General features: G+C 39.0%; 1 protein-coding gene across 1 annotated transcript in view; it reads right to left on the reverse strand.

Moving 5' to 3' along the window:
• Nucleotides 1-767: 767 nt before the first annotated feature.
• MED14 (mediator complex subunit 14) overlaps nucleotides 768-22,709 on the reverse strand; it is a 37,847-nt gene continuing 15,905 nt past the window's right edge. Inside the window, exons 10-31 of the mRNA XM_061453397.1 lie at nucleotides 21,800-21,911; nucleotides 21,045-21,170; nucleotides 20,119-20,197; nucleotides 18,394-18,553; nucleotides 17,796-17,990; nucleotides 17,083-17,217; nucleotides 16,615-16,691; nucleotides 13,724-13,884; nucleotides 13,303-13,449; nucleotides 13,124-13,215; nucleotides 11,818-11,970; nucleotides 11,329-11,598; nucleotides 10,169-10,324; nucleotides 9,493-9,604; nucleotides 8,723-8,854; nucleotides 7,525-7,707; nucleotides 6,636-6,871; nucleotides 5,965-6,144; nucleotides 5,657-5,764; nucleotides 5,094-5,219; nucleotides 4,302-4,491; nucleotides 768-916 (exon numbers count right to left, since the gene is read on the reverse strand). Coding sequence (XP_061309381.1) covers nucleotides 843-916; nucleotides 4,302-4,491; nucleotides 5,094-5,219; nucleotides 5,657-5,764; nucleotides 5,965-6,144; nucleotides 6,636-6,871; nucleotides 7,525-7,707; nucleotides 8,723-8,854; nucleotides 9,493-9,604; nucleotides 10,169-10,324; nucleotides 11,329-11,598; nucleotides 11,818-11,970; nucleotides 13,124-13,215; nucleotides 13,303-13,449; nucleotides 13,724-13,884; nucleotides 16,615-16,691; nucleotides 17,083-17,217; nucleotides 17,796-17,990; nucleotides 18,394-18,553; nucleotides 20,119-20,197; nucleotides 21,045-21,170; nucleotides 21,800-21,911 — 3,204 coding nt within the window. The 3' untranslated portion in view covers nucleotides 768-842. The remainder of the gene's footprint in view (nucleotides 917-4,301; nucleotides 4,492-5,093; nucleotides 5,220-5,656; nucleotides 5,765-5,964; nucleotides 6,145-6,635; nucleotides 6,872-7,524; nucleotides 7,708-8,722; nucleotides 8,855-9,492; nucleotides 9,605-10,168; nucleotides 10,325-11,328; nucleotides 11,599-11,817; nucleotides 11,971-13,123; nucleotides 13,216-13,302; nucleotides 13,450-13,723; nucleotides 13,885-16,614; nucleotides 16,692-17,082; nucleotides 17,218-17,795; nucleotides 17,991-18,393; nucleotides 18,554-20,118; nucleotides 20,198-21,044; nucleotides 21,171-21,799; nucleotides 21,912-22,709) is intronic.

The following is a 22,709-nucleotide window of genomic DNA, read 5'->3' on the forward strand; positions in this document are numbered from 1 at the left end:
GTGACAGATGAAAGAAGGTCCTTTCTTCCACTAACCTTTCCTTTTGGGACAGAACGTATGTAGTTCCTTATGTCTGTAAGAAACAAAGCACTGTTTTAACTAATTACTGGTTATTTATACAACCAGGAAAATGAACAAACTCTGCATCCTATGACTTGGAACAATCAAACCCACAGAATAAATAAATAAGGTTTTGTTTTGTGGTTTAAGTTAGCAGCACATGTGTGTGGAAACACCTACCGAGATAGCTAGGTAATTGTGAATACAGAAGGTCTGGCCAGTAGCTAAAATAGAGAGGAATAAAGTTTAAGATTATACAACATCCAATTCAAGATTTTTTAATCCAGTTTATTAAATATTGCTTTTTGGGGACATGTTTACAACAAGCCCAAATAAATTGTTTAAGGATTCAAAGCAGTCATATTAAAATACAGCTTCAATATAAAGTTTGTCACAGTTTTACAGTATTCAAAAATGACAGACCTGCCTTAAAAAAAGACTATTACACCAAAACATAAGAAAAAACAGAAAAACAAACAAGTTTGGCATTTTCATAATCTTTATAGTATAAAACAGAATATTAAATCTATTACCAGCAAGCTGATCCTTCAACCTATTACCTAGTCTGAAGTGTCTCCTGTTAAAACACACTATACAACAGCACTATACAAAAGTCATGGTGATACTCATTTGATGAAAGTGCATCCCTGAAAGTTTGCCAGTTTATTATAGTTAGCTCTTAAAAAAAAATAAAATAAAACGTCCTCTTTTAACTGAAGGCTTTATTTTTTATTTTTTATTATTTTTTGCGGTTTTGTCTCTCAGCCTTCTTTTAAAAGTGTCTACGGACGCCCACCAGGGGGCAGCGTAAGATTAACCATCAAATCACGAACGGCCGCAAATATTGTGCATTCACCTGGAACAGGGAAAAGAAACAGGTTAGCATCACTCCACACACAGGCCTTCACCCCAACAAGCAGGATCTGCAATGATTTTAAGGGATATAGCTTCGTCTTTCCCAGCAGGACAGCTCTTGCTGGTCATGAAATTGCAAGAAGCTTTTAACTTTTAATCACTTTTGAATATCAGATTGAGTCTATACTGGGATTTATCGTATGCGGCACTACAATGCGTATTTTTCTGCATGCTATTAATTAAAATTACATACACCTTCTAAAGAAAAAGAAACACTTTTCCAAGTCCTATTTGTATTGATTAAGAGCAGAAAGTAAACATTTCAAATGACTCAAATCTGAAACAGCTGGAAGATGTTTTCTGTCCTAAGCCTAGTTTTGGAAACATTTCTAATTCCAAGACTGGGCAAAAGTCAGAAGACTGTTTCTTTCTACCAAATTATTCTGGCTTTACCCTTGACATCCAAATGCAAAATAAAATACAAACGGACTTTTGTTTCCAACAGCTGAGATCCAATACAGAGAGGAAAACCCAGCCACAGCTGTCTCATGTTTTGAATACCAGTATTTTTTTTGACAAAAACAGACATTCTGAAATAGCTTAAAAAAAGTTAAAACCAATAGAATCAAGAGGTTTTAATTAGAACAATAAAAGGTGAAGTATTAGACAGGTGTGACTTTCATCTACTGTTTCCTGCTAAGAGAATACAATTAATAGCTTCTATCATACCCTGGTCACTGTGGGCTGAGTTTTTCCTGCACAGGTCAAGAAACAGCAATGAGGAGACACTGAATTTTATTGCTGAAGGAGCAACAGTGTGAGCAAAGAGATAGGAGCAGAGCCTGTTGGGATGCGTTAATCCTAACTGCCAAACTAGGGATTCCCAAGATAATTTTGGACAAGTCATTATCATACCCAAGCTACACATCTGGGTTAAATACCATCCACTGCATCACTGAAAATCAGACAATGAAAAATGCTTAGTCATGAAGTGCTTTAAGAAACATCACAAGACCCTTGAGCTCCTCTCTTAAGGGTCACCTTCAGCATCTGCAGGGATTTTAATTTCCTTACCAGATTGATGTCCACTGCGTAACACAGCTTGTAGACTTACAGCTCAAGTTTAACCCTATTATTTCAGAGCACTGATTCTATCTCAGTCCATATCATTATTTCCCCCAAATAAAATATTTTTTCCCATGGAGGCATAGGTAAAGTGATCTCAGAAAGCCAGTGCACTCACAATGAATCAACGTTTTACTGTTAAACACAGCAGAATGTGTTTGCCCACAGATCTGAAAAGAAAACTCTTCCAGAAGAACTTACTTTTCAGGCACTACCATTTTATTAAGAGGAAAATTAAGCTGAATACAAAATACTTTCTCACAAAGAGAGAAAGGTAAAAAGGATACAGCCAAAATGAGGCAACACTGATTACGGGTTACAATGAAAGTGCCAGTAATATACGTGCATGATGGGAAGCCCTGGTCCTTTCTTACTCAAACAGTGCAAAGTTCACTTAACCAAGCAAAACGCAATGAGTGCAACAGAAGAGCTAACACAGGTAGGAAAATCCTGGGTACAGCACAATAGCATCAGAAGAGAAAGGATATGCATCTGGGATCTCCCATGTACAGAAGTCTCCCAACTATCTACATTCATCTGCTGTCTCCAATCCTCTTTCAATGGCAAAGAAAAGAAGGTATCTTGTTCTCTTTTAGCAGATATAATAATACAAGTTTTGACAGTAAGAACACAGGAAAATGCATTTCAAGTGTCCTCAGGGAAGATACTCTTGGCTGGGTGGTGGTGTTGGAAATAAATTAAAAAATCCATACAGACTAGTTCTTTCTTTTAGAAGTCAGAGGAACGACTACTAGAGAAGTCTTCTGCTCAGTTAGCTACATTCTTCTTTGCCTGGATAAGGTCCCACTTGTGGCCACAAGCTCTTTAGATACGCTTTTCTTTCCTTGTCTGTTCTCTGCTCCCTGTACCACAATCCCAAACTACTTCAAAACATGTGACAAACAAAAATTGTCTGTCCTGATCTCTATAACAATCATCAGACTACATCTCACTGGGTTACTCAAGAGCAGCTTTGGCAATTACTCCCTATGCTGCAGCATTTTGTGGAGGATTTACCTTAAAACACAACTTAGTGCAATAACAAACAGCAAATCCAGTATCTACCCTTCCCCACGGCAGGGGAACTCGGTGGGGAAGCACCTTCCAAATGAAACACCTGAAGTTTAGTTAACTTATCTCAACACAAAAGTGCTACAAAAACAACAGTTCTGTACCACATACAGAACTCCTACAGGTGAGCTCACATATTCTCAAGTCTACTTTCTCTCCTATTTACCCACACTACTACTATATGTTAAACAGAAAATGTGTGTTAATTTAAATCTTTTCACAATTTTAAGAAATTTACGCATATCCACACCAACTTGAGATGAACATTGCTCATGTTCTAGCAATCGAAATAAACCATCAAGCATAGTTAAAATTACTGCATAACAACGAGATGAGTAATTATACAGAAATAGAATTCAGCCTCTGGATTCACAACTTCTATCTGTTCACTGGATTATTGGAAAAAGATTTTGTTCATCAGCATGTAACTACAGCAGAACTGAAAGTTACTGTTCTTATGAGCTATCTGTGTATTAACAGACCCCAAGCCACTGCTAACAGACAACATGCTGCCCAAAGAACCTGCTATTGTTGTTCAATGTTTCAGATACTACAAAAAAAACAAAACCCATGACAAACAAGAGGGAAATCAAAGCACAACATTGCTCACAGTGCATTACCTAGGGGCCAATGAACATTCAGAACAACCTCTTTAGCTCAAACACTTCACAGCACGTTTGGTGGACAAAACTGTATGCGCCTCTGTTAGTGCACACACCGACAAAGGTGTATACAATCACTCCATTTACTTTTTAATCATTCACAGCACATGGACAAGTTCCAATAACTTCTTTAACATCCCTTTATATTCTACTGTTAAGCTCAGTAACTTAAGAATTGGCCATGAAAACTAATACTTGACCATAGCATATTTCTTGTGACTCATTCTGGGCCCATTTGTTAAAAAGCGTGACTCCTGCTGTGCAGCAAGAGTTGGGCCAACAAGAGATGCATTTATCACTCAGGCAGAACAGCAAAATTCAGCCTACATCATCAGTGTAACCTTCTGATGTGTTGCCAGCACTTGCTATTAAGTTACATATTGCCTGTCACATCAGGAGTTTATAATCACTAAAGAAATATGATAGAAACCAAGAAGAATTCAGACTTAAGAGAGGTTTAGTTTGACACTGGAGATTTGTCACAGATGCCTGGGTGAAGAGAATGTATCTACTGGACATGTACAGTACCTGCTCGTGGCGAATTCAGTTCAGCAAACCTCTTTAGAATATTGCTAACCATCATTGGAGCAGCAACAGAAGAGTTCTGCTGCCTGGGAATGTCAGCCTGTTGCGTTGTACCCGAAGCCATATCATAAATAATTGGGACAATAATACTAACAGCTTCCTGTGGGACTGTTGTTTTCTGTGTTAGCTGTAGCTGTGGGAAAGAATCAAAAAGTGTGTTAAACCGAATGACCACATACTCCAGTGCAACTTCTGATACAGTTAAACACTCTAGGCCTACAGACAGCATGCACTTCCACCCCCTCAGTTTTCAGACATTGATTCTGTAACAAGAAAGTTATCAATCAGGTGTAGGCTATTTTCTTCTCAAAAGCACCCTACAGTGAGTACTGCCTCAGAGATGGCACTAAGGTAGATCTGTTCTAAACATCTCGTTCTTCCTGTCTTTTCCTATCACTGCAAATCTGTGCATCACTTAATCTGTGTGGTTAGAGCCTCAAACAAGAAAAACATATCCAGCAGTTGAACATTTGAAGGTACCCGCAGCCCAGAGGGAACTGAAGTTTATATACTGTCAACATCTCTCCAAGAACACAAAACATGAAGAGTAGTTGTGCTTTTATAGGAGGGAGAATTGGAATACTAACTGAACTCAAAAAAGAGATGCTTCCAAATGGCAAACCATTTTTAGCTATTGCAGTTGTCAGACATAGCATGTTTATGTTTGGCTACTAACCCATGATGATTTCAAAGACACGCAGCCCACAGAATTTTAAAACACATAGCTCTACTTACAAAAAACAACATTTTGGATTTCAGCACAACAGCAGGTGTTCCTGGAGGAGCAATTGGTGGTGCACTGGGAGGAATTGTTAAACAAAACTGCACATTCCATTTCAGCTGACTTGCCTGGTCAGGAAACTGTTAAGAAACAGCAGCACAGAGAAAGACCAGCAAAGGTCTCACATCAGTGACATACATGGCGATGAACTAGGGCAGTGTTAGAAAGTAGAATGTGTCCCTCCAGCTAAACTTGCAGATGCTGCCAAGTTTCAGAATGACTCGGAAAAAACTGAGCATAGGGTAAACAAGAATACAATCAGAAAGATTCCAGCCAGCTTATGTATGTGCCTATCACGCAGTCATGTGCCTGAGGTTTCTCAAAATCATCAGTTTAAAGGAGAAATTCTGAGAGTTTCCAGGAAGGCTAGTAGTGAAACTGAAACTTCTTTATTAACACCAAATAACATATATATAAATTTAGAGTAATGTATGTGTTTATAGATAAAGATACTGCACCTTTTATTTTAAAATATATTAACCAAAGTTGGGTGAACTAAATAGAGGAGTTAACTTACCAGCTCAAGTTTCATTATGTGTACGCAGTCCCTGAGGATATGCGTTGGAGCCCCTAGTAATTTTGTGAAGGCTATTAGGGTGTTTGCTTTAAAAGGTGGTCCTGCAACCTAAAGAAAGACACTATTTAGTACTGCCTATTTAGATAATAGCTGTATCATTTGATATGGTAACCAGCATGCACAGCTGTTCATTTTATATTCTGCAGGCCTTACACATGGTCAATGAAAATCAACAGTACCACTCAAAACGGCACCAGAGATTAAAAGTAATGCACATAAATTGAAACAGTTATGATTTGAGTACATACCCTTGTTTCAAAGAACTTCTCCAATACTTGTAACTCCTCAGATTTCCACTGTCCTGTGTTTTCAGGTGTTACTTTCAGTTGCAAGGTCTGATTGGTTTTGGGATTGAGAGCAACCCTGCACTTCAGTGCCTCTGTCTTAAACATAATTACACCTGGTTCATTGGAGTTTATTAACTGTAGCTGCATAAAAGGAAGCATCACATTTTATCAGTAATTCGTAAATAGCATGTACATGCACACATTCATGTCCAAGACTGTAGTGATCAATCTGCCCTCTTTACAGAGAGAAACAGGTGATAGTTGTATACAGGCAAAATTGCCTTGAGAACGAAGTTTATGCAAGATTTGGCTTCCTTTTCTGTCACTGAATCATTGCCAAAGAAGTGAAGAGGTTCACACTGTCTGTCCCAAATCCTAAAAGCAACATTTATGACTGAGTAGTTCAGTCAGTGTCAACTAGTAGCTAATTTCACTGACACTCCTGCTAAGTAATGTCATCCACAGTAACCCTGTGGCTGCTCTAGTTAACTCCCAATGGACATACAGCAAATACTTATTATATATGAAGCATTTCAGTTTGTGCCTGATTTGAAAGACACAGAGTACAGAAGCATGAAGAACAGCTGTGAAATCATACTCACAGTTCAATATTAAAACAACCTAAATCATACCGTTTCCTGTTGTATGATCCTCTGAAGATGCCTCCTCATAATAACTGATCCAAGGAATCGCTCAAGAGGGGAGCAAAGATAGCTGCCAGCTAGTCCCGGTACAAGCCCAGGGGTAGGAGAGGGCAATAGCAGAATATTCAAGGCACTGTGGGTGAGGATTGTAGGTATGGATGCAGCCCAAGAGCGCTGAGGTAGTTTACGAGGTGGAGGCATGCTGGTTGGAATAGCTTGGGAACCTATTGACAAGGAAAAGGTACTTGTAGTAAGGAAGTATTTCAGCCATAGCATAAGGTAAGTGTTCATTTTATTTGCCATCACTATACAAGCAATGAGTTCTCTCAGCCAAAGCTTAATCCTTCCTATTTAAGAATTTGGCTGCCTAGTGATATCCAACAGACAGACAAAGAATTAGTGTTTCGACCCTCCACCCATGCAGAGAATCTCAGTAACACAAAAATCCTACTCCTTTTTCCTCTTTCTGCAAAATGCCAGCAGATAGCAGGCTTGTACAACAAACTCAATGAGATGCAAAGATGGCTAAATCAGTCATGCAAAAGCAGCATAACAACTCTGTGATGTGAAAAGTCAGTATCTGGGTAAGCAAATAAGCCTGTCATTGTTTCTATTCCAAAGAATTTTCTCTTAATCACAGAGCTCAGTAGCTTAAGACTCACTTCTGCAATGCACCAAGAGGTATCAATCCTGCTGTATGATTTAATTAGTTTTCCAGTTTGAATTAGGACAGAATTAAGGCTTCATTTCATTAGATATTTAACTGCACAAGGCAGTAAGGGCCGTTAGGCTGATGCACAAAACGATCAAAAAGAACAGAACTAGAAATGTTAAACATTAGTGTTTCACAGTCTTAACACTAATAAAAAAAGCTTACTTGTTCCAGCTCGTGGGGAATGAGAGGCATCTGGGACAGGCGAATGAAGGGAAGGGTTGGCTGGTGACATTCCAGGCATCCGTGCTGCTGGTGATGGACCAGAGACCTGAGGAGATCCTGGCCAGTTCCCTGCACGCTGACTGGGCGACATCATAGTGTATGGTGAGCTTGGGTCTATCGTACCTACAGATGTTACAAAACTATTATTATTTTTTAACAAATTACAAGGTTTTGTAATGTAGAAATCTAAAAAAGGCTTATCAAAATCTGTAAAGCACAGAAGTGATATATATAAAAAAAAGTGATATAAAAAAACCCACAAAATACAGAGTCAAGGTTTTTCTGGTTGTATTTTTTAAAAAGTAAAATATAATTGAATGTTACAGCAAATGGGCCTGTTCAACATGTAACAGGTTCTAAACTAAAAAGAGCTCTTGCCTATAGACCTGAACTTCAACTGCTCCTTAGGCAAATGAAAGCCTCAGCTAGACCATTCCTTATCTATTCAGTATCTTGCAGTTATCTCCTCAGAAGTAGCTTTGATTTTGTACTCTGCTACACAGACTGATCAGAACAAGCTTCTTAAACAGTCTGTTGTACATCTATCTCACTTTCTTCACCCTGACAGTTAAACTGGTGTTCTAAAATTACAGTCTGAATTGTTCATTTATTGTGATCTATGGAACGGTTTCCAATGCACTGTGATTATAACAAACAATTGTTTTGGCAACTTTCCAAAAAAACTTAAAGGTGACAACCAAAAAGCATGTTACTCACATACAGTCAAACCAGCAGGACTCTGGACAATGTTTTCAAAAGGCATTTGAATTTCTAACCTGTTCCAGTAACTTTTCCAGGAAATGTAAGCAGTGAAAACACATTAACTAATCTAACAAGAAACAACGCTGATTAAAAGCTGCAGCCATTGCTCTGCTACAAGACCACATGGAATTTCCCCACCTTAGTAAGCAGGAAAGATGACTGACAGTCAATTTTTAAACTGTTAGGAACACTTTAATGTGCCACGCAGCCACTTTTGATTACTGCTAAGGCTTACACCCACACATATGAAAACAACTACTTAAGCTAATTACAAAACCAAAGTCTGCTCTTAAGGACTTAATTTCAAGAAGCAAATCTGCTCCCTGTCACTAATATATACACGTGCCAGTAAAAAACATGTCAGTAAAAAACTCACCATGTGGGCTGGCAAAGTTAGCTGTCTGTCCCATTGTGATTCCAAGAGAGGAAGGTGAAGGAGTTGGACCAAAGGATGCTGGTGATGGTGCTCTTAAAGCTCCACTAGGTGAGCTTGCAGCATGCAAGTTTCCTAATCAAGACATCATATCACTCAAATTAGAACAGAAAAATGGGAAATGTGTAATTTTTCTTTTCTATCGATTGCCACAGTTATCTCCTTTCTTTTTTGGAGATAGCAAACATGATTCACAAGAATTTAGTTTGCACTCAAAGGCTTTAGTTTGTACATGCATAAGCGTTATATTGTCCAGACTGATTCACTGCTCAAAGGAAACCTTCCAAGATATTTGGCTTCAAGAATGGCATTTCCCCCTGCCCAGCCATTCCTCAAATTTAAGTATTTTCAGCTGTTGTGTGTAACAGCTGGGAGCAGAAAGCTTTGGTGTTGAAAAGCTTTTCTGGAGAAGCATGTATTTAAAATTAACAGCTTTTGATCTGAGCAAGTTGTAAGCTGTAAGAACGAAACAGTCCCAAATATGACACATTTAAAGATGAGTTTCATGGATTTTTTTTTTTGTTTGCTTTAGCTTCAAAATGTAACTTTCCAAAACATGTATGGCAAGACTTCGCTATTTTTCCACAATATAAGGTGCATTCTCTTGGCTAACTCGGAGCCAAACACAGCTCAAATAACAAAAAAGGCATGCACAAAGAGCTGCATTTACATTTCCAGCACCTGATTAGCATATAAACTCTCAGCCACCTTACCTGGTGACTGTGTGTGCATCATAGATGGAGATGGTGTTACTGTGTTGTGATAGGAGGTGGGAGGTGAAGTAAGAGGGTATGCTCCTGATGCTCCTGCCTGTTTTGCAAATGGCTGAAATTGTCAACACAGAACAACAAAAATTTTGATCATTTTGTACTACAACTAAAGTTAAGTACGTGCACACTAATGCTAATGAGAGTTTGGTCCCCACCTATGAAATCTTACAGGTCCATCAACATAGTAGCTTTATTCTCTACACCACCTTGTTCAGTGCTCACTATTTTTGCCAGTGAATTTTTGCAGTTTCTCCTCAAGACATAACACCTCTAACACCTCACTTCTTTTATCTGCCACCCCATAACAGCAAAGCCTCCTGACTCCCCCTCCCATCTTTTATTTTAAACAGTCATTTTCCCTCCCCTCAGTCCTTTTCTCCTAAAGCAACAAGTCTCATGTGACCTTCCAAAGCTGCTGCTCATATGCTATGGGCTATTTACACTGGAATGAGAAATAGCAAAATAAATTAATACGTTTTGCCACAAGCAGAATTCCACAGCAGAGCAGTTTTATAGTCTCCCTTTCTGTTTTTTACTCCTAATCTTTTTAGAACTGAAGTTCTTAGAAACCTGCAGTTGTGGAAGACAATAAACATTGCTTATTTTGGCTGGAGGGTACCTGTTGTTGTGGTTGCTGCAGTGGCTGCTGGGGTTGAAGCTGCGATATCAAAGAATCCATCATGTCTCCTCCAATAGGAGAAGGCGGGTTATCATCTTCATTTACAGATCGTCTTCGTGCATCCTGATTGCTGTCAACAAACATGTTCAGGAATGTCTGCAGAAAAATCACTTTTGTTAGCAACTCCCCATTTAAATGTTATTACATAAATGAGCAAAGTATTTGATGAGCTTTAATACTATCTTTTATCAGCTACAGCATGTAAGAAACAGGCAGGTCCCTAGAACTAACTACTAGGGGGCATTCATTATATGCAGTATGAATAGTTTACAAAATAGTTCAGTTCATAAACAGAGCTTCTCAGTGGATATTTAAACTTAATTCCCTTACTCTTTTAATTAAGGGGCCATCTTGCATCACCACCAACCAAGACACCTTGCTCATTAATATGAATTATCTCTAGTCATATACCAACGTTTTTTTTTTTTCCTGAAAAATAAAGAAAAGCCTACCCCCAAAAATAGCTGTTTCAGAACAACTCAGCAGTATCCAGAACCTACTGAGCTTTTGTATCAAACCTACAACTGCCCTGTTTGGGTAAGAACGTCCAGGGTGCCTCCTCCATAGTGTTCTGTTGTATCCAGAGGAATTTCCCCATCCTCCTGAAATATTTCTGCCTTTACTTTCCCAATTTAATTCACTTATGCTTTCCACTGGTATCTATAATCCCCCTCCTCTTCCCATTAACCTTCCATTTGGAATTCATCAAAAAGCTGTTTAAGATCAGCTACATGCATTATCAGAGAATGAATATTCAGTTGCAACTGTCAGAAAAAAAAAAACTAGCAAACTGTACTGTTTCACAATGGGTGCCACTTTCCAATAGTCCTGTAAAACCAGCACTGTTACAAGCTGTCCCCAGTTAAGGTATTCTGTCAATGGGATTTTTTTCAGGAGAAGCAAACCAGTAGTGTATTCAGAAGAAAAGCCACAGGCTCCTGCCACACAATGACAGAAGCTATTTTAAAAGAGAAGTTTCTGTCTAGGACTGCAGCTCTTCACAAAAAAAAAAAGTTCCACAAAGCTCTTCACATCAGACCCATACTTCCTGTTGGAAGCTCATTTGCTTACAATATGCCAGAAAATACAGAAACGGTCACCTTTAACCCAGGCGCAGGGTAAAATCCTTCAACTATTTTGCTGTTGTCAAAGAGACTGTATGCCCCATCACGTATCGCCACAACACCACGGCTCCGGCAGTAGATGTCGATGCAGTACATATTCCTAAACGCCAGCCTGATATGCGTGGGTGACTGTGGCAGAATGGAGAAACACTGATAGGCAGTGTTGGTGCGCTGAGTCAAACCCAGCATGGGCACAGTTGGAAGTTTGTTGATGGCATTTAATGGAGCCTGAGTGTCAAACAAAACCTGAGAGAGAACAGACATTGAGAGATCAAGCAGCTTACTTTTGAGTAAAGGTCAGGGAAAATGGAGACGTGGGGGGGGAATACATCTTTCCCACGCCACCTTCTGCAAGTGAGATCCATAAACAGTAACACACACATGTAATTTCAAAGAGAACAGTTTAATCTGAATTCAGCTCTGAATTATATTGCACTTTGATTGAAACAAGTTTTAAAACCTTACCTGTAACAACTGCATCACATTTGGTGTTTTATTAAACATCTCCTGGAGCTGGTGCAGAATCGTGTTGTGACAGTTACTGCAACCTGAGTTTGGGCCAACAGTTCCCAGTGAAATGTGGAATTTCTGGAGTATGAAATTCCACTGAATGCTGATCTGCAATATTAAGAACATAAAATGGTCTTGGAAACTAGAACAATTATGAGGTTGTAACAAGAAAGCTGGTCTGCTTTAATTTTTTTCCTCCCATTTTTCATCAAACCTCAACAGATTCTTAATTTACCTTCCTCAAAAGTTGCTGAAGTTATGGGGAAAAAAATAGTGCTGTTAGCTTTAACAACCATTTAGCTAGCTGGATTGCTGGCAACCACAAAACTGGAGAACTATTTTAGCAAGTCAAACAGAAAGAAAAAAAGCCTTTTCTGCCACAGGCAAGATACAGAAAATTAAACTTGAGAGATTCATGCTGCAGAGAACTGATTAATGAGCTGCTGGGAGCGGACAGGTTTTCTCAGTCATATCACACAAAAATCAGAACTAGACATGCTAACATGTAAGGAAGTCACACGCAGAATCCACACTGCTACTCTAGTTACTTATTAACTGTACCAGTAAAATGCACACAGAAATACTCTTAAAAATTCAGCTTAGAATGTGAACACAAAAACCTTCCAGGAAGCAAATTTCAGGTGCATCAGCTACTTTGCATCATTTGCACACAAAAATATATTCTCAGTCTAACACATCTGCATTTACTTCCTCCTCTTCCTTGCCATTCAATGCAAGGGTGTGAGCAAGTAGTCAGTTAATTACAAAGTAATTAATAAGCTGTAAATTCAAATACTACAGAGTAAGCTAGAGTTCTAAACAAGAGAACAGCACCACTACAAAATAATGAAGGATCTTCTCTTTTGAAAGCAAAATACTACATTTAAAAGTCAAAGGACTTCTAAAGCAGAATTAGGCACTCAGCTTATATATATCCATATATCCCAGTACAGCAGTGACCAGCAGCAACACCATAAATTTATCAGAAAAGGGCTGCTACACCAGCTTTCATCAATCAGGGGCACACAACTGTCCTTCCCACAATTTAAAGCATCTTACACAAACCCTCAAAAATTCTGAACATGTTGTAACCTAGCAAATTAGCAAGCTGGCACACTCTCCTGCTCTCTTCTACATTCATCAATATTAATTCCACAGTCGCATATTACAAAGACATATTTTGCAGCAGAATTCTGAGAACTCTAGCCCTACCCATTGTGTTTTCACACATACATTTTAAGTGCACTTAAGAGTTACTTACTGAGCTCCCCTTGGTAGTTCCATAACAAAGGATAAGTTTTCGGTAATTGTAGATACGAACTTCTGAAAACAGGTTTAAGTGGTTGGGTATGTCTTTGAAGAAAGGAGGCAAAAGACAATGAGAAAACCACAGTAATCTGTAAACACATAATTTTCATAAACAGAAGGTGATTTCTGTACCTGGGAGGGACCGTGCAAACTCCAGGACACATTCATACAGCCGAGCGATACTGTTCCAGTCATTAAGGAATGTCTCAACAACTTTGCGACCTCCAACTGGTTCAGACAACTGGTTTTCATACGTCAGGTAAACATGACGAGTTGGTCCTACAGTGTGAGGAGATCGTAAATACTGATTAAACTTGAGATTCCTAAACTGTGGTTTATAGTCTACGAGTGAACTGCAGCAAGTGACCAAGAAGTATATTTAAATAATGAAAGTGCATCAACTCAGCAGTCAAAATTTTTTTTTTCAGGTACATTGTGTTTTATTAGAAATCTTAGGAGCAGACAGTTGTCCAGTAACTCCAAAACATTACTGGAACAGACAACGTAAACTACAAAGAAGCAAAATGTACCAGTTTTCCTAAATAAAACTTGCCTTGCTCCCGAGATGAAGTGCTATTAAGTGGACAGTTTGCAAACACCAGCTCAGCCACCCATGTGCGATTATTTCTACCTTGTAATCGGAAAGTGCAATCAAGAAGAGATCGGTCGAGAGCCTTCTGTGTTTCCTCGTTTACACCTTTACAGGGAGGAATTCTATTTATGATTAAAAAAAAAAGCGCAATTAGACACAGTACAGTTCCAAAACTAAAAATACTACCCTCCAACATTTCCTGAAGGACTTCCAAGTCTGGACATGAGAGAATGAACAAATCAACAGCAAAGACGGCTAGACTGCATAGTGAGATATCCTATTCCTCTTCAATGACTGCAATAAGCGTGTTAGGAAAGCACTCTGAGTTAAGACCAGTTTTTATATGGATCTCTTGAATTGCCCTTATCTCCTGGTGAAGTAAAAGCACAACAATATAAAGCTTTTAAACAGAAAAACAAGACAAAAAAGATGAAAAGTGCACCCTCAGCAAATTCGCCAATGACACCAAGCTGTGTGGTTTGGTTGATATACTGGAAGGAAGGAATGCCATCCAGAGGGACCTTGACATGCTTGTGAGGTGGGCAGATGCCAACCTTAGGAATTTTAACCATGACAAGTGCAAGGTCCTACACCTGGGTCGGAGCAATCCCAGGCACAGCTACAGGCTGGGCAGACAAGAGATTCAGAGCAGCTCTGTGGAGAAGGATGTGGGGTGTTGGTCAATGAGAAAATGAACATGAGGCAGCAGTGTGCACTTGCAGCCCAGAAAGCCAACCATATCCTGGGCTGCATCAAAAGGAGCGTGACCAGCAGGTCAAAGGAGGTGATCCTGCCCATCTACTCTGCTCTTGTGAGACCTCACCTGGAGTATTGTGTGCAGTTCCGGTGTCCTCAACATAAAAAGGACATGAAACTGCTGGAACAAGTCCAGAGAAGGGCCACAAGGATGATCAGGGGACTGGAGCACCTCCTGTATGAAGACAGGCTGAGAAAGTTGGGGCTGTTCAGCCTGGAGAAGAGAAGGCTGTGTGGAGACCTCCTAGCAGCCTTCCAGTATCTGAAGGGGGGCTATAGGGATGTTGGGGAGGGACTCCTCATTAGGGACTGTAGTGATAGAACAAGGGGTAATGGGTTCAAACTTAAACAGGGGAAGTTTATATTGGATAGAAGGAAGAAGTTTTTTACTGTAAAGGTGGCAAGGCACTGGAATGGGTTGCCCAGGGAAGCTGTGAATGCTCCATCCCTGGCGATGTTCAAGGCTGGGCTGGACAGAGCCTTGGGTGACATGGTTTAGTGTGAGGTGTCCCTGCCCATGGCAGTGGGGTTGGAACTTGATGATCTTAAGGTCTTTTTCAACCCTAACTATTCTACGATTCTATGATTCTAAAATAAGTAAGTTCTATGGCAACCTGAATTCAAGAATGTTTGCCTTCTAGAACAAGCAAGTGCAATGAATGACCTGGCAGTTACCTTAGTACCCACTAATTTATTCATATCCCAGTGTGAGAATCAAACTCAGTGGACAGACTAAATAAAGCTTAAATAAAAACATCCCACACATTTTCAAGTCCCTTGAGAATCTATTCAGAAACTTCACATACCACCCTTAACTTCAGCTCACAATTCTCGGCACTACTCTGTTCATATGCAAAATTAAAAAGGTAGGGCCTGGTGCATTTAGAGACTGATGCCTTTATATCACTATACATTTCTATAGCACGAAAGGATTTTACTCTAGAAGTTGTCTTTGAAGTTTTGTTTTTTGTTTTTTAATATGTTTTAAACTGATATAGCCTGTTTTACTTCATAACATAATAAGTTTAAGTGATGAGGCTTGACGCAGGCTCACAGAAGTATGAAAAACTGGCTGGGCAGCAAGGTCCACTGCACTGTGGTCAATAGTTGTAGATGCAATTAGTGGCTGGCTGTGGCTAGCATTCCTCAGGGTTACCAGAAGCCAATACTTAACTATTTCAATAACCTGCACAATGCAAAAGAATATCAAGTTTGTAGATGATGCCAAACTGAAGGGAGCACTTAACATGCTGAAGAACAAGGCTTCCATTCAAAGAGACCTCAAATGGGTGGAAGAAAAAGTTAACAGGAACCTCATGAAGTTCAACAAAAATAATGCAAAGTCCTGCACTTGGGCCCAAATAACCTTGAGCAATAGCGGTGTGGGGACTGACTGGCTGGGCAGCAGCTCTGCAGAAAAGGAACTTGGGGCCCTGGCATACAGACTGAACAGGAGTCTGCAGCATACCCTTGCAGCTGCAACAGACCAATACATCCTGGGCTGTATTAGCCAGGCAATCAAGTGACTACCTCTCCTCTAGTAAGCATTTGAGATTGCTGTGCCCAGGGAGGGCACAAACACCCTTGAAGATTGGAAAACACAGCTGATCAATCCTGCTTTGAGCAGAAAGTTGGTCCAGATCATGTCTTTTTTTGGATTCCTTGAATTTTCATTGGCAGCATCACATACTGGTAGTTGTCAAATAACATACAGAGTATGTAGGCCTCTGATCTGATCTAAAATTGCAATTACATGCTGAAGAATCATCACCGTATCTTCCTTAGCACTGCCTTGATTTTAGGATTGAGGACTGCCAGACTGTTTTTAGACTTTCCCAGTTTAAGCTAATGAAAGAAAAGAAATTATAGTTGGCTCTGTGTCTACTCTTATTTTCTTTTCTCTAACACTGCTTCATATGAGAGTGCAAGACACACAATTAAAAAAGACCCACAAAACAAAACCCCCCAAAACCAACAAAAAATCCCAAACCAAAATCCCGCCTGATTTTTTTTAATGTTACCCTCCAAACAATCCTTTCCTTCTCTCAAGCATGTGTACAGTAATAAAATGAACACGCAGGAGCATATCCTCTTACTTTAGTAAACGTATTGCATGGCTGAAGCCATCTCCTTCTACTTGCACTCCCTGGTGAGGAATGTCCATATTAGATAACTAGGAATGAACAAGAAAAATGTTATCCCAAGCAAAAAGTCAAACAAATTAACTTTTCAAGGATTCCCCGACCACCATCACCACCAAGGGTGACAGATGTTTCACATTTTCAAGCATTAGAAATCCGAAAGAGTCTATGCAAATCTGGTATAAAGCTGTCTCCCAACCCCTCCCACGACTGTCCTTCATTCTCATTTTTCCTTTTCTCTAAGTTTTTCAAGCTTTTTATGATGCTTGGTATTAGAGAACTAGCTCTAACAAGACCAGAGGAACCAGGCTCAGCTGGCGGGGGAACACCAAAGTGAACAAGTTTGCTGAACAGGGGCATCTAGACAAGAGAACCAGGAGCAGTAGAGAGGAAGAAGGAAACAAGGTATTTTTTAACACATACCTCCATACGTAGCCCTATAAATGGCATATTTGTATCACACATGGCTACAATATGAGCTAGCACTTTATTGAAGGCACACATTTCTCCCGACCGTTTTGGTTTCTTAGGTTCTATGGAACATGGATCACCAGATAGCTAGAATTAAAATAAAGACAAAGGTACTTGCACATTTAGAAAAGATACCAGAGAATAATCTCTCTCATCCAAGTTTTAAATGAATCACACCCTTAACACAGTCTACTGAAAGGATCTGGTAATTCAGGATAGAAACAATTCAGTTGAAGTAATTTTAAAATTATGTCCTTCCTTAAAACAGTATTTACATATCACTAACCCATGTCAGGCTGACCCCAGAAGTTAACACTTATCAGCCCCTGCAAGTCTTTCATAGACTACACCTACACGGCACAAAGCGTATGACACAGATACCAGCACTCTGTATGCAAGCTACTCTTGCAACCTCTGCATATAGTGCTCTGCCTTGGCTCTTTACAACAGCTGACAAGGCCTGGCATGAATTAAAAGACAACTGTTTCAAAATAGTTTCCCAAGGTCTCCCTAGGGAAGCAGCCCAGAAAGAAAAGCTGTAATATAAGCAGGATGTAAGCCACACAAACTTTTGAAACACCACTACTAAAGCTGGTATTGATACTCAGAACATGCATTTAGCTTTCATGCTCTACAACTAGCTCAATGGCTTTTGAACCACATACCTTGCGCTTGACACCACTTTTCATTTGTTTCCCACTTTTTGTGTCTAATACCAGCTCTTCAATGTTTGGCTTGAACTGCTGTAGTAGAAGTGCAGTAGCAGGACTGTCATCTCCTTCAGCATAGCTCACAGAGAGAAAATAGTACTTATACTCTAGTTCTGTGGGGTTGCCAGGAACATCAAACATCTCTACAACCTATATTAAAACAGAACAACAAATTCAAAAGACCCTGAAGCTGAGGGTATGTCTGCATCAGTTCCTATCCTTTCCCTGTCAGAGAAAAGGGACAAGTTTTTTTCAAGATATTAATACTGTGGCTAGGAAAGGGATCCAAGAAGAGAAAGATGATAAACTTTCAGGAAACATAAAGAGAATGGTTGCTGAGAAGGTTGCTGAGTAATTAAACTTTATGCCCCCTTCTCTCTATAAGCCTGACTCCTTAAAAAACCCACAGAATGAGAGAAGGGAGGGAGAGAGGAGAACTGAGGATTACATTGGTGACTTGGTTCCTAATGACAGAGTTAACAGTGCAACAGACAAACTGTCTGGCATATCCATGACTGGAAGAAAAAGACAGAAGCATTTTTCAGCTACTTACAATGTAGTACTGTGGAAGGCGAGTGAGTTTGATAAACAATTTGTGTTTGGAAAGGTTTCCCACTGGATGGCTAGCATAATTAGCTAGTTGAAGAGTTTCATTGCTCACTGTAGGCAGATGCTTTATAGACTGTTTGCAACGTTGCTGTCCAAGCCAGAACCTTGCGTTGAAAGAAAGGCATTAGTACCCTGAGGCTGTTTTAAATTATTCTAGTATACTGCTGTTTAGAGCATTAGTGTCAAATTAAGTCAGTCATATTCTAAGTCAACATCTGTCATTGCTGCATAAGTTATACACAGAAAAATCACACAGATCATTTGTGAGAAGAGTTTGCATTTTTGTATTACTATGTCCATATCTTGTCTTCAGTTTGAGTAAAAGATAGCTGTTAATATAAGAAGAAAAGCCCTGAATTTTTTTGCTGAAAGAATGCATAAATTTTTATACACTACAATATGTAATTGCAATATAGAAAACAAAGGGACAAATTAAAACCCATGCAGATTACAGTTATTTTACAATTGGAGATCTTCAATTACTTTTTCGTATGGAAAGGAAAATCTTTGCCCTCATACACTGGTAAGCAATATAGTAAAAAGTAACTAAAGCTGGACATCACTTTGCATTATGTTATCAGCAAACTCATTCACCTGAGTAAGTTTGGACATGAAGAACCACATGCAAGACACCAAATTATTCTAACGTTTGGAACTAAACTTTGTTCTATTCTAATGGATTTTGGCTATAATGAAAGGCCAGAAAGCCTAGCTAAGCTTGAAAGGCACACAGAAATGTGTGGCTTGGTTCTTCAGTTAACCTTCCACTGAAGACAACAGGGGGAAGTGTGGGTGCTGAGCATCCCTCCATCATGACACACCATGTTTATTCTTGTAGACACGTTATAGCTGTCCTAAAAGACATTTCATGGATCTGTCTAGCTTCCTCAAAAACTGCAGCACTACCCAAGCAATTATCTCAAGTACATAATTTATAACAAAGGGAGGTTGATTAGTTTCTCCAGGGTGCCAGCACTTCATGCGTCATCATGCTTCTTTTAGAAGCAAAATTCTTCAAATAGAGGTTTCACCCTGCAATTAACTCAGAGTGCTGGGAATTTCCAAAATGACAGAGCAGGTGGAACTTAAGTTTTCATGCAGATGCAAACTGTATTAGTATTACTTGCTACAACCTCTTTTGGGAGCCAAATGTATCTTGTGCTTAAATCTCAGGGCTGTATAGAAGGAAGATTAGAGCTTTAAACCAGCAAGGGCTGAAGTATTAGCAGATAAACAGATATTATTTAAATCATCCTAGGCCACTTCCTATTTTTCCACTATATTGTAAGAAGGGAGATGTTCTTGCTGAGAAACAAGCAGTTCAGTGGTAGAAACAGGGTAGAGGAGATAGAAAATAAACATGAACACAAAATGAGATCCTCAAAAAGCAAGTCATCTGCTACTGACTTGAAGTGAAAATACTTCAGCAGAGTATGTGCATACCAATGCATGAGGCTATGCATAAAGGGGCTAAAGGAGGGCTACAGAATCACCTCCAAGCAAAACCAGAATTTCCCCACCCACTTAGAAGAGATGGAAAATAAGGTTGCTTAGAATAATGAGAAAGTATATGCCCTATTGTGTAAAATGCAAAGCCATGGAAGCGTGATCATCCCAATTACAAATATGGTAGGTCATTTTATGAAGACGAAGTGAACGAGTCACTTACTTGAGCTGCTGGAGACAAGGAATGATACGTTTCATATCATCATTAACAGACTTCTCTATGTCATCAAGTGTCAGTTGATCTGCAAGAACATCAGGTAAGTGAACGGTCTTAACATCTGCAGGTAAAAAAAACCTGACTTTTTTAATGTGTCTTATCTAATTTAACAATTAATCATAGAACAGCTCAGGCTGGAAGGGTCCTTGAAAGGTCATGTGATCCAACCTTTCATGGGAAAGTGAGCCTAGATGACAGATTATCTAACACCTTGACAATCTCTAGTGATGGGAACTCCACACACCCCTGGGGAGGCTGTTTCAGTGAATGACAGTTTTCACTGTAAAAAAATTTTTATATTGAGATGAAACCTCTCCTGGTGCAACTTGTAATTGTTGTCTCTTCTCTATGTGGCTCATTGTGAAGAGAGAGACTAATATAAAACAAATGACCCATAATGATTGTAAAACCACAGCAGTATGTTATTAGGCAAATAAACTGAAAGAACTCACTTTCCTTCTTTTTTTAAGTAATATGAAACCTGAAGTTAAGACTTCAACAGTTAACTCAAGATGTGTAAGGTCACATAATACAATCCTTAATCAGGCCCATATGAAATGACTGCATTCATTACCAGCACAACCCAGGAATCCCAAGTCACAAAGAATATGCATTGCAATGATGCCTAACAATATTTAGCCTGTTGTTCTTGTAAAACATACCAAACTGAACCGGTACTCTTCAGCAAAAAGATTCACTTCTCGGTTCCTTAAACTCAAATAGCTAGATGATGACTCCAATGGGATGTTCATTTGCATTATTGTTATTTACTTACAGAACTTTGCAGATTAACAGAATTGTTCACACCAAATTACTTCAGAATGAAAAATTTTTGTGAGATATTAAACACATCCTGCTTTATACCTACTTACCAACACCATACAGCATTAGTTGAAACATTCCAGAGTGGAGATCAACAAACACATGCAGGCACTCTGATCGACCACAAGGTTCCAAAATCGGAATTACAAGAGTTGGAAGAGCCGTCTCAATGAACGCTAAACAAAAATTTATGCAAATAAGGTTACACAAGATTCAAGCTCATCATATTAAAAATTAGTCCATTACAATCACAAACCCGGTTTGTTTTTATAGAAGCAATCTTCGCTTGCACATTATTACACTGTTAGCATAAATAATACAAGAATTTTTCTGTGAAAACAGTGCTAGTACCAAACCAACAAAAGACAAAATTTGAAGGAGGTTATTAATCCTTTAATATCCTTTAACTCAAAGAGTTAAAGGATACTAAAGATATAAGATCAACTCAAATCCCAACAGTTCCAACAACAGTTTAAGCAAAGTCTCATCCAAAGCTAGCTGAAGACAGTTCATGATATGCTTTCAATTCTGAACATGTACAAGTTTTACAGTAGACAACTTTTAACCCTTCAGCTCAGGCTATAATGCTCTACCAGGTTCATCTATTATATTGCATTTAAAGGTATAATTATTTTACAGTTATCAATACAGAACAATTTAAAGCTGCCCTGTTAATTCTGAACACATCTCCCTTTAGTTTAAATAAAAAACATGAAAAAATTCTGAAAACAAGAAACAGTAAGAAAAAAGGAAACCATTCCTAGGCACAAATACACTTGAAACAACTTCAGTAGAAAGCACATACAGTTGTCATTAATATTGTAGCTCTTAAGAATGGCTTTCAGCTCCTGGAGTTTTTGATGAGATCTTGCATGGACACTGTCTATTAGGAGTTTTTCTATTGATAGGTGGTCAATCTGTAAAAAAGGAGTGCACTTGAGCAAGTTCGAATTTGATGTGTAGGCTTTATGCACTAGCATGCTGGAACAAAGCTACTTCAGAATCACTTCAGAAAGAATTTGCTTAGAACTGTGGTGAACCAAGCGAACTACTAGCTTGAGTATTTGGATCACTATAAAAATACAACAAACTAACATAAGATTGTGCAGCAGGCAGTGGGAGGCTTTTTTACAGTAGACTAGAAGAAAATGCAAAAGAAAAGACATTTAACTATGCTATTACAGCTGCATGTGTAGACATACTTGTTCTGGATTAAGGCTGGAGTATTTTCCAATTTAGCATGCATCTGTTTATCCAGTTATAAGATAAAGAACCAAGCAACCCCCCCCCCCCCCAAAACAACACTCTATTAGAATATGGTTGCCTCTACACAAACAAATATGTAGCTGTAACATGAAATACAACACACTAGTCTTAGTCCTGCTAACAAGGTAACCATGCAGCAGCAGCCACTACTAAACCCAGGAGTATCTAAAGGCTTGCATCTAGAGGCTGTTGCACTGTCAGTGCTGAAGCTTATGCTACCACTTATATTCACTGTAGCTTATTTGTGCAACCTAAATTAAAGCATTTGCATTTAAATCCATTCATATGACATATTATTTACACATTTTGAATAAACAAAGCTACAGATTACTACAAAACACTTCTCTAGTTAATATCACACTGCTTTGGAAACTTTTTAAGGTGAATTAAACTTGAATTTTATTCTAGCATGAGATACATGCAGAAGAAGTTTACACCACAACAGAATC

The sequence above is a fragment of the Pezoporus flaviventris genome, unplaced genomic scaffold (assembly GCF_033815535.1).
Source record: "Pezoporus flaviventris isolate CSIRO_AGI_PZ_B2104156 unplaced genomic scaffold, CSIRO_AGI_Pfla_v1 ptg000015l, whole genome shotgun sequence".
Taxonomy (NCBI): Eukaryota; Metazoa; Chordata; class Aves; order Psittaciformes; family Psittacidae; genus Pezoporus; species Pezoporus flaviventris.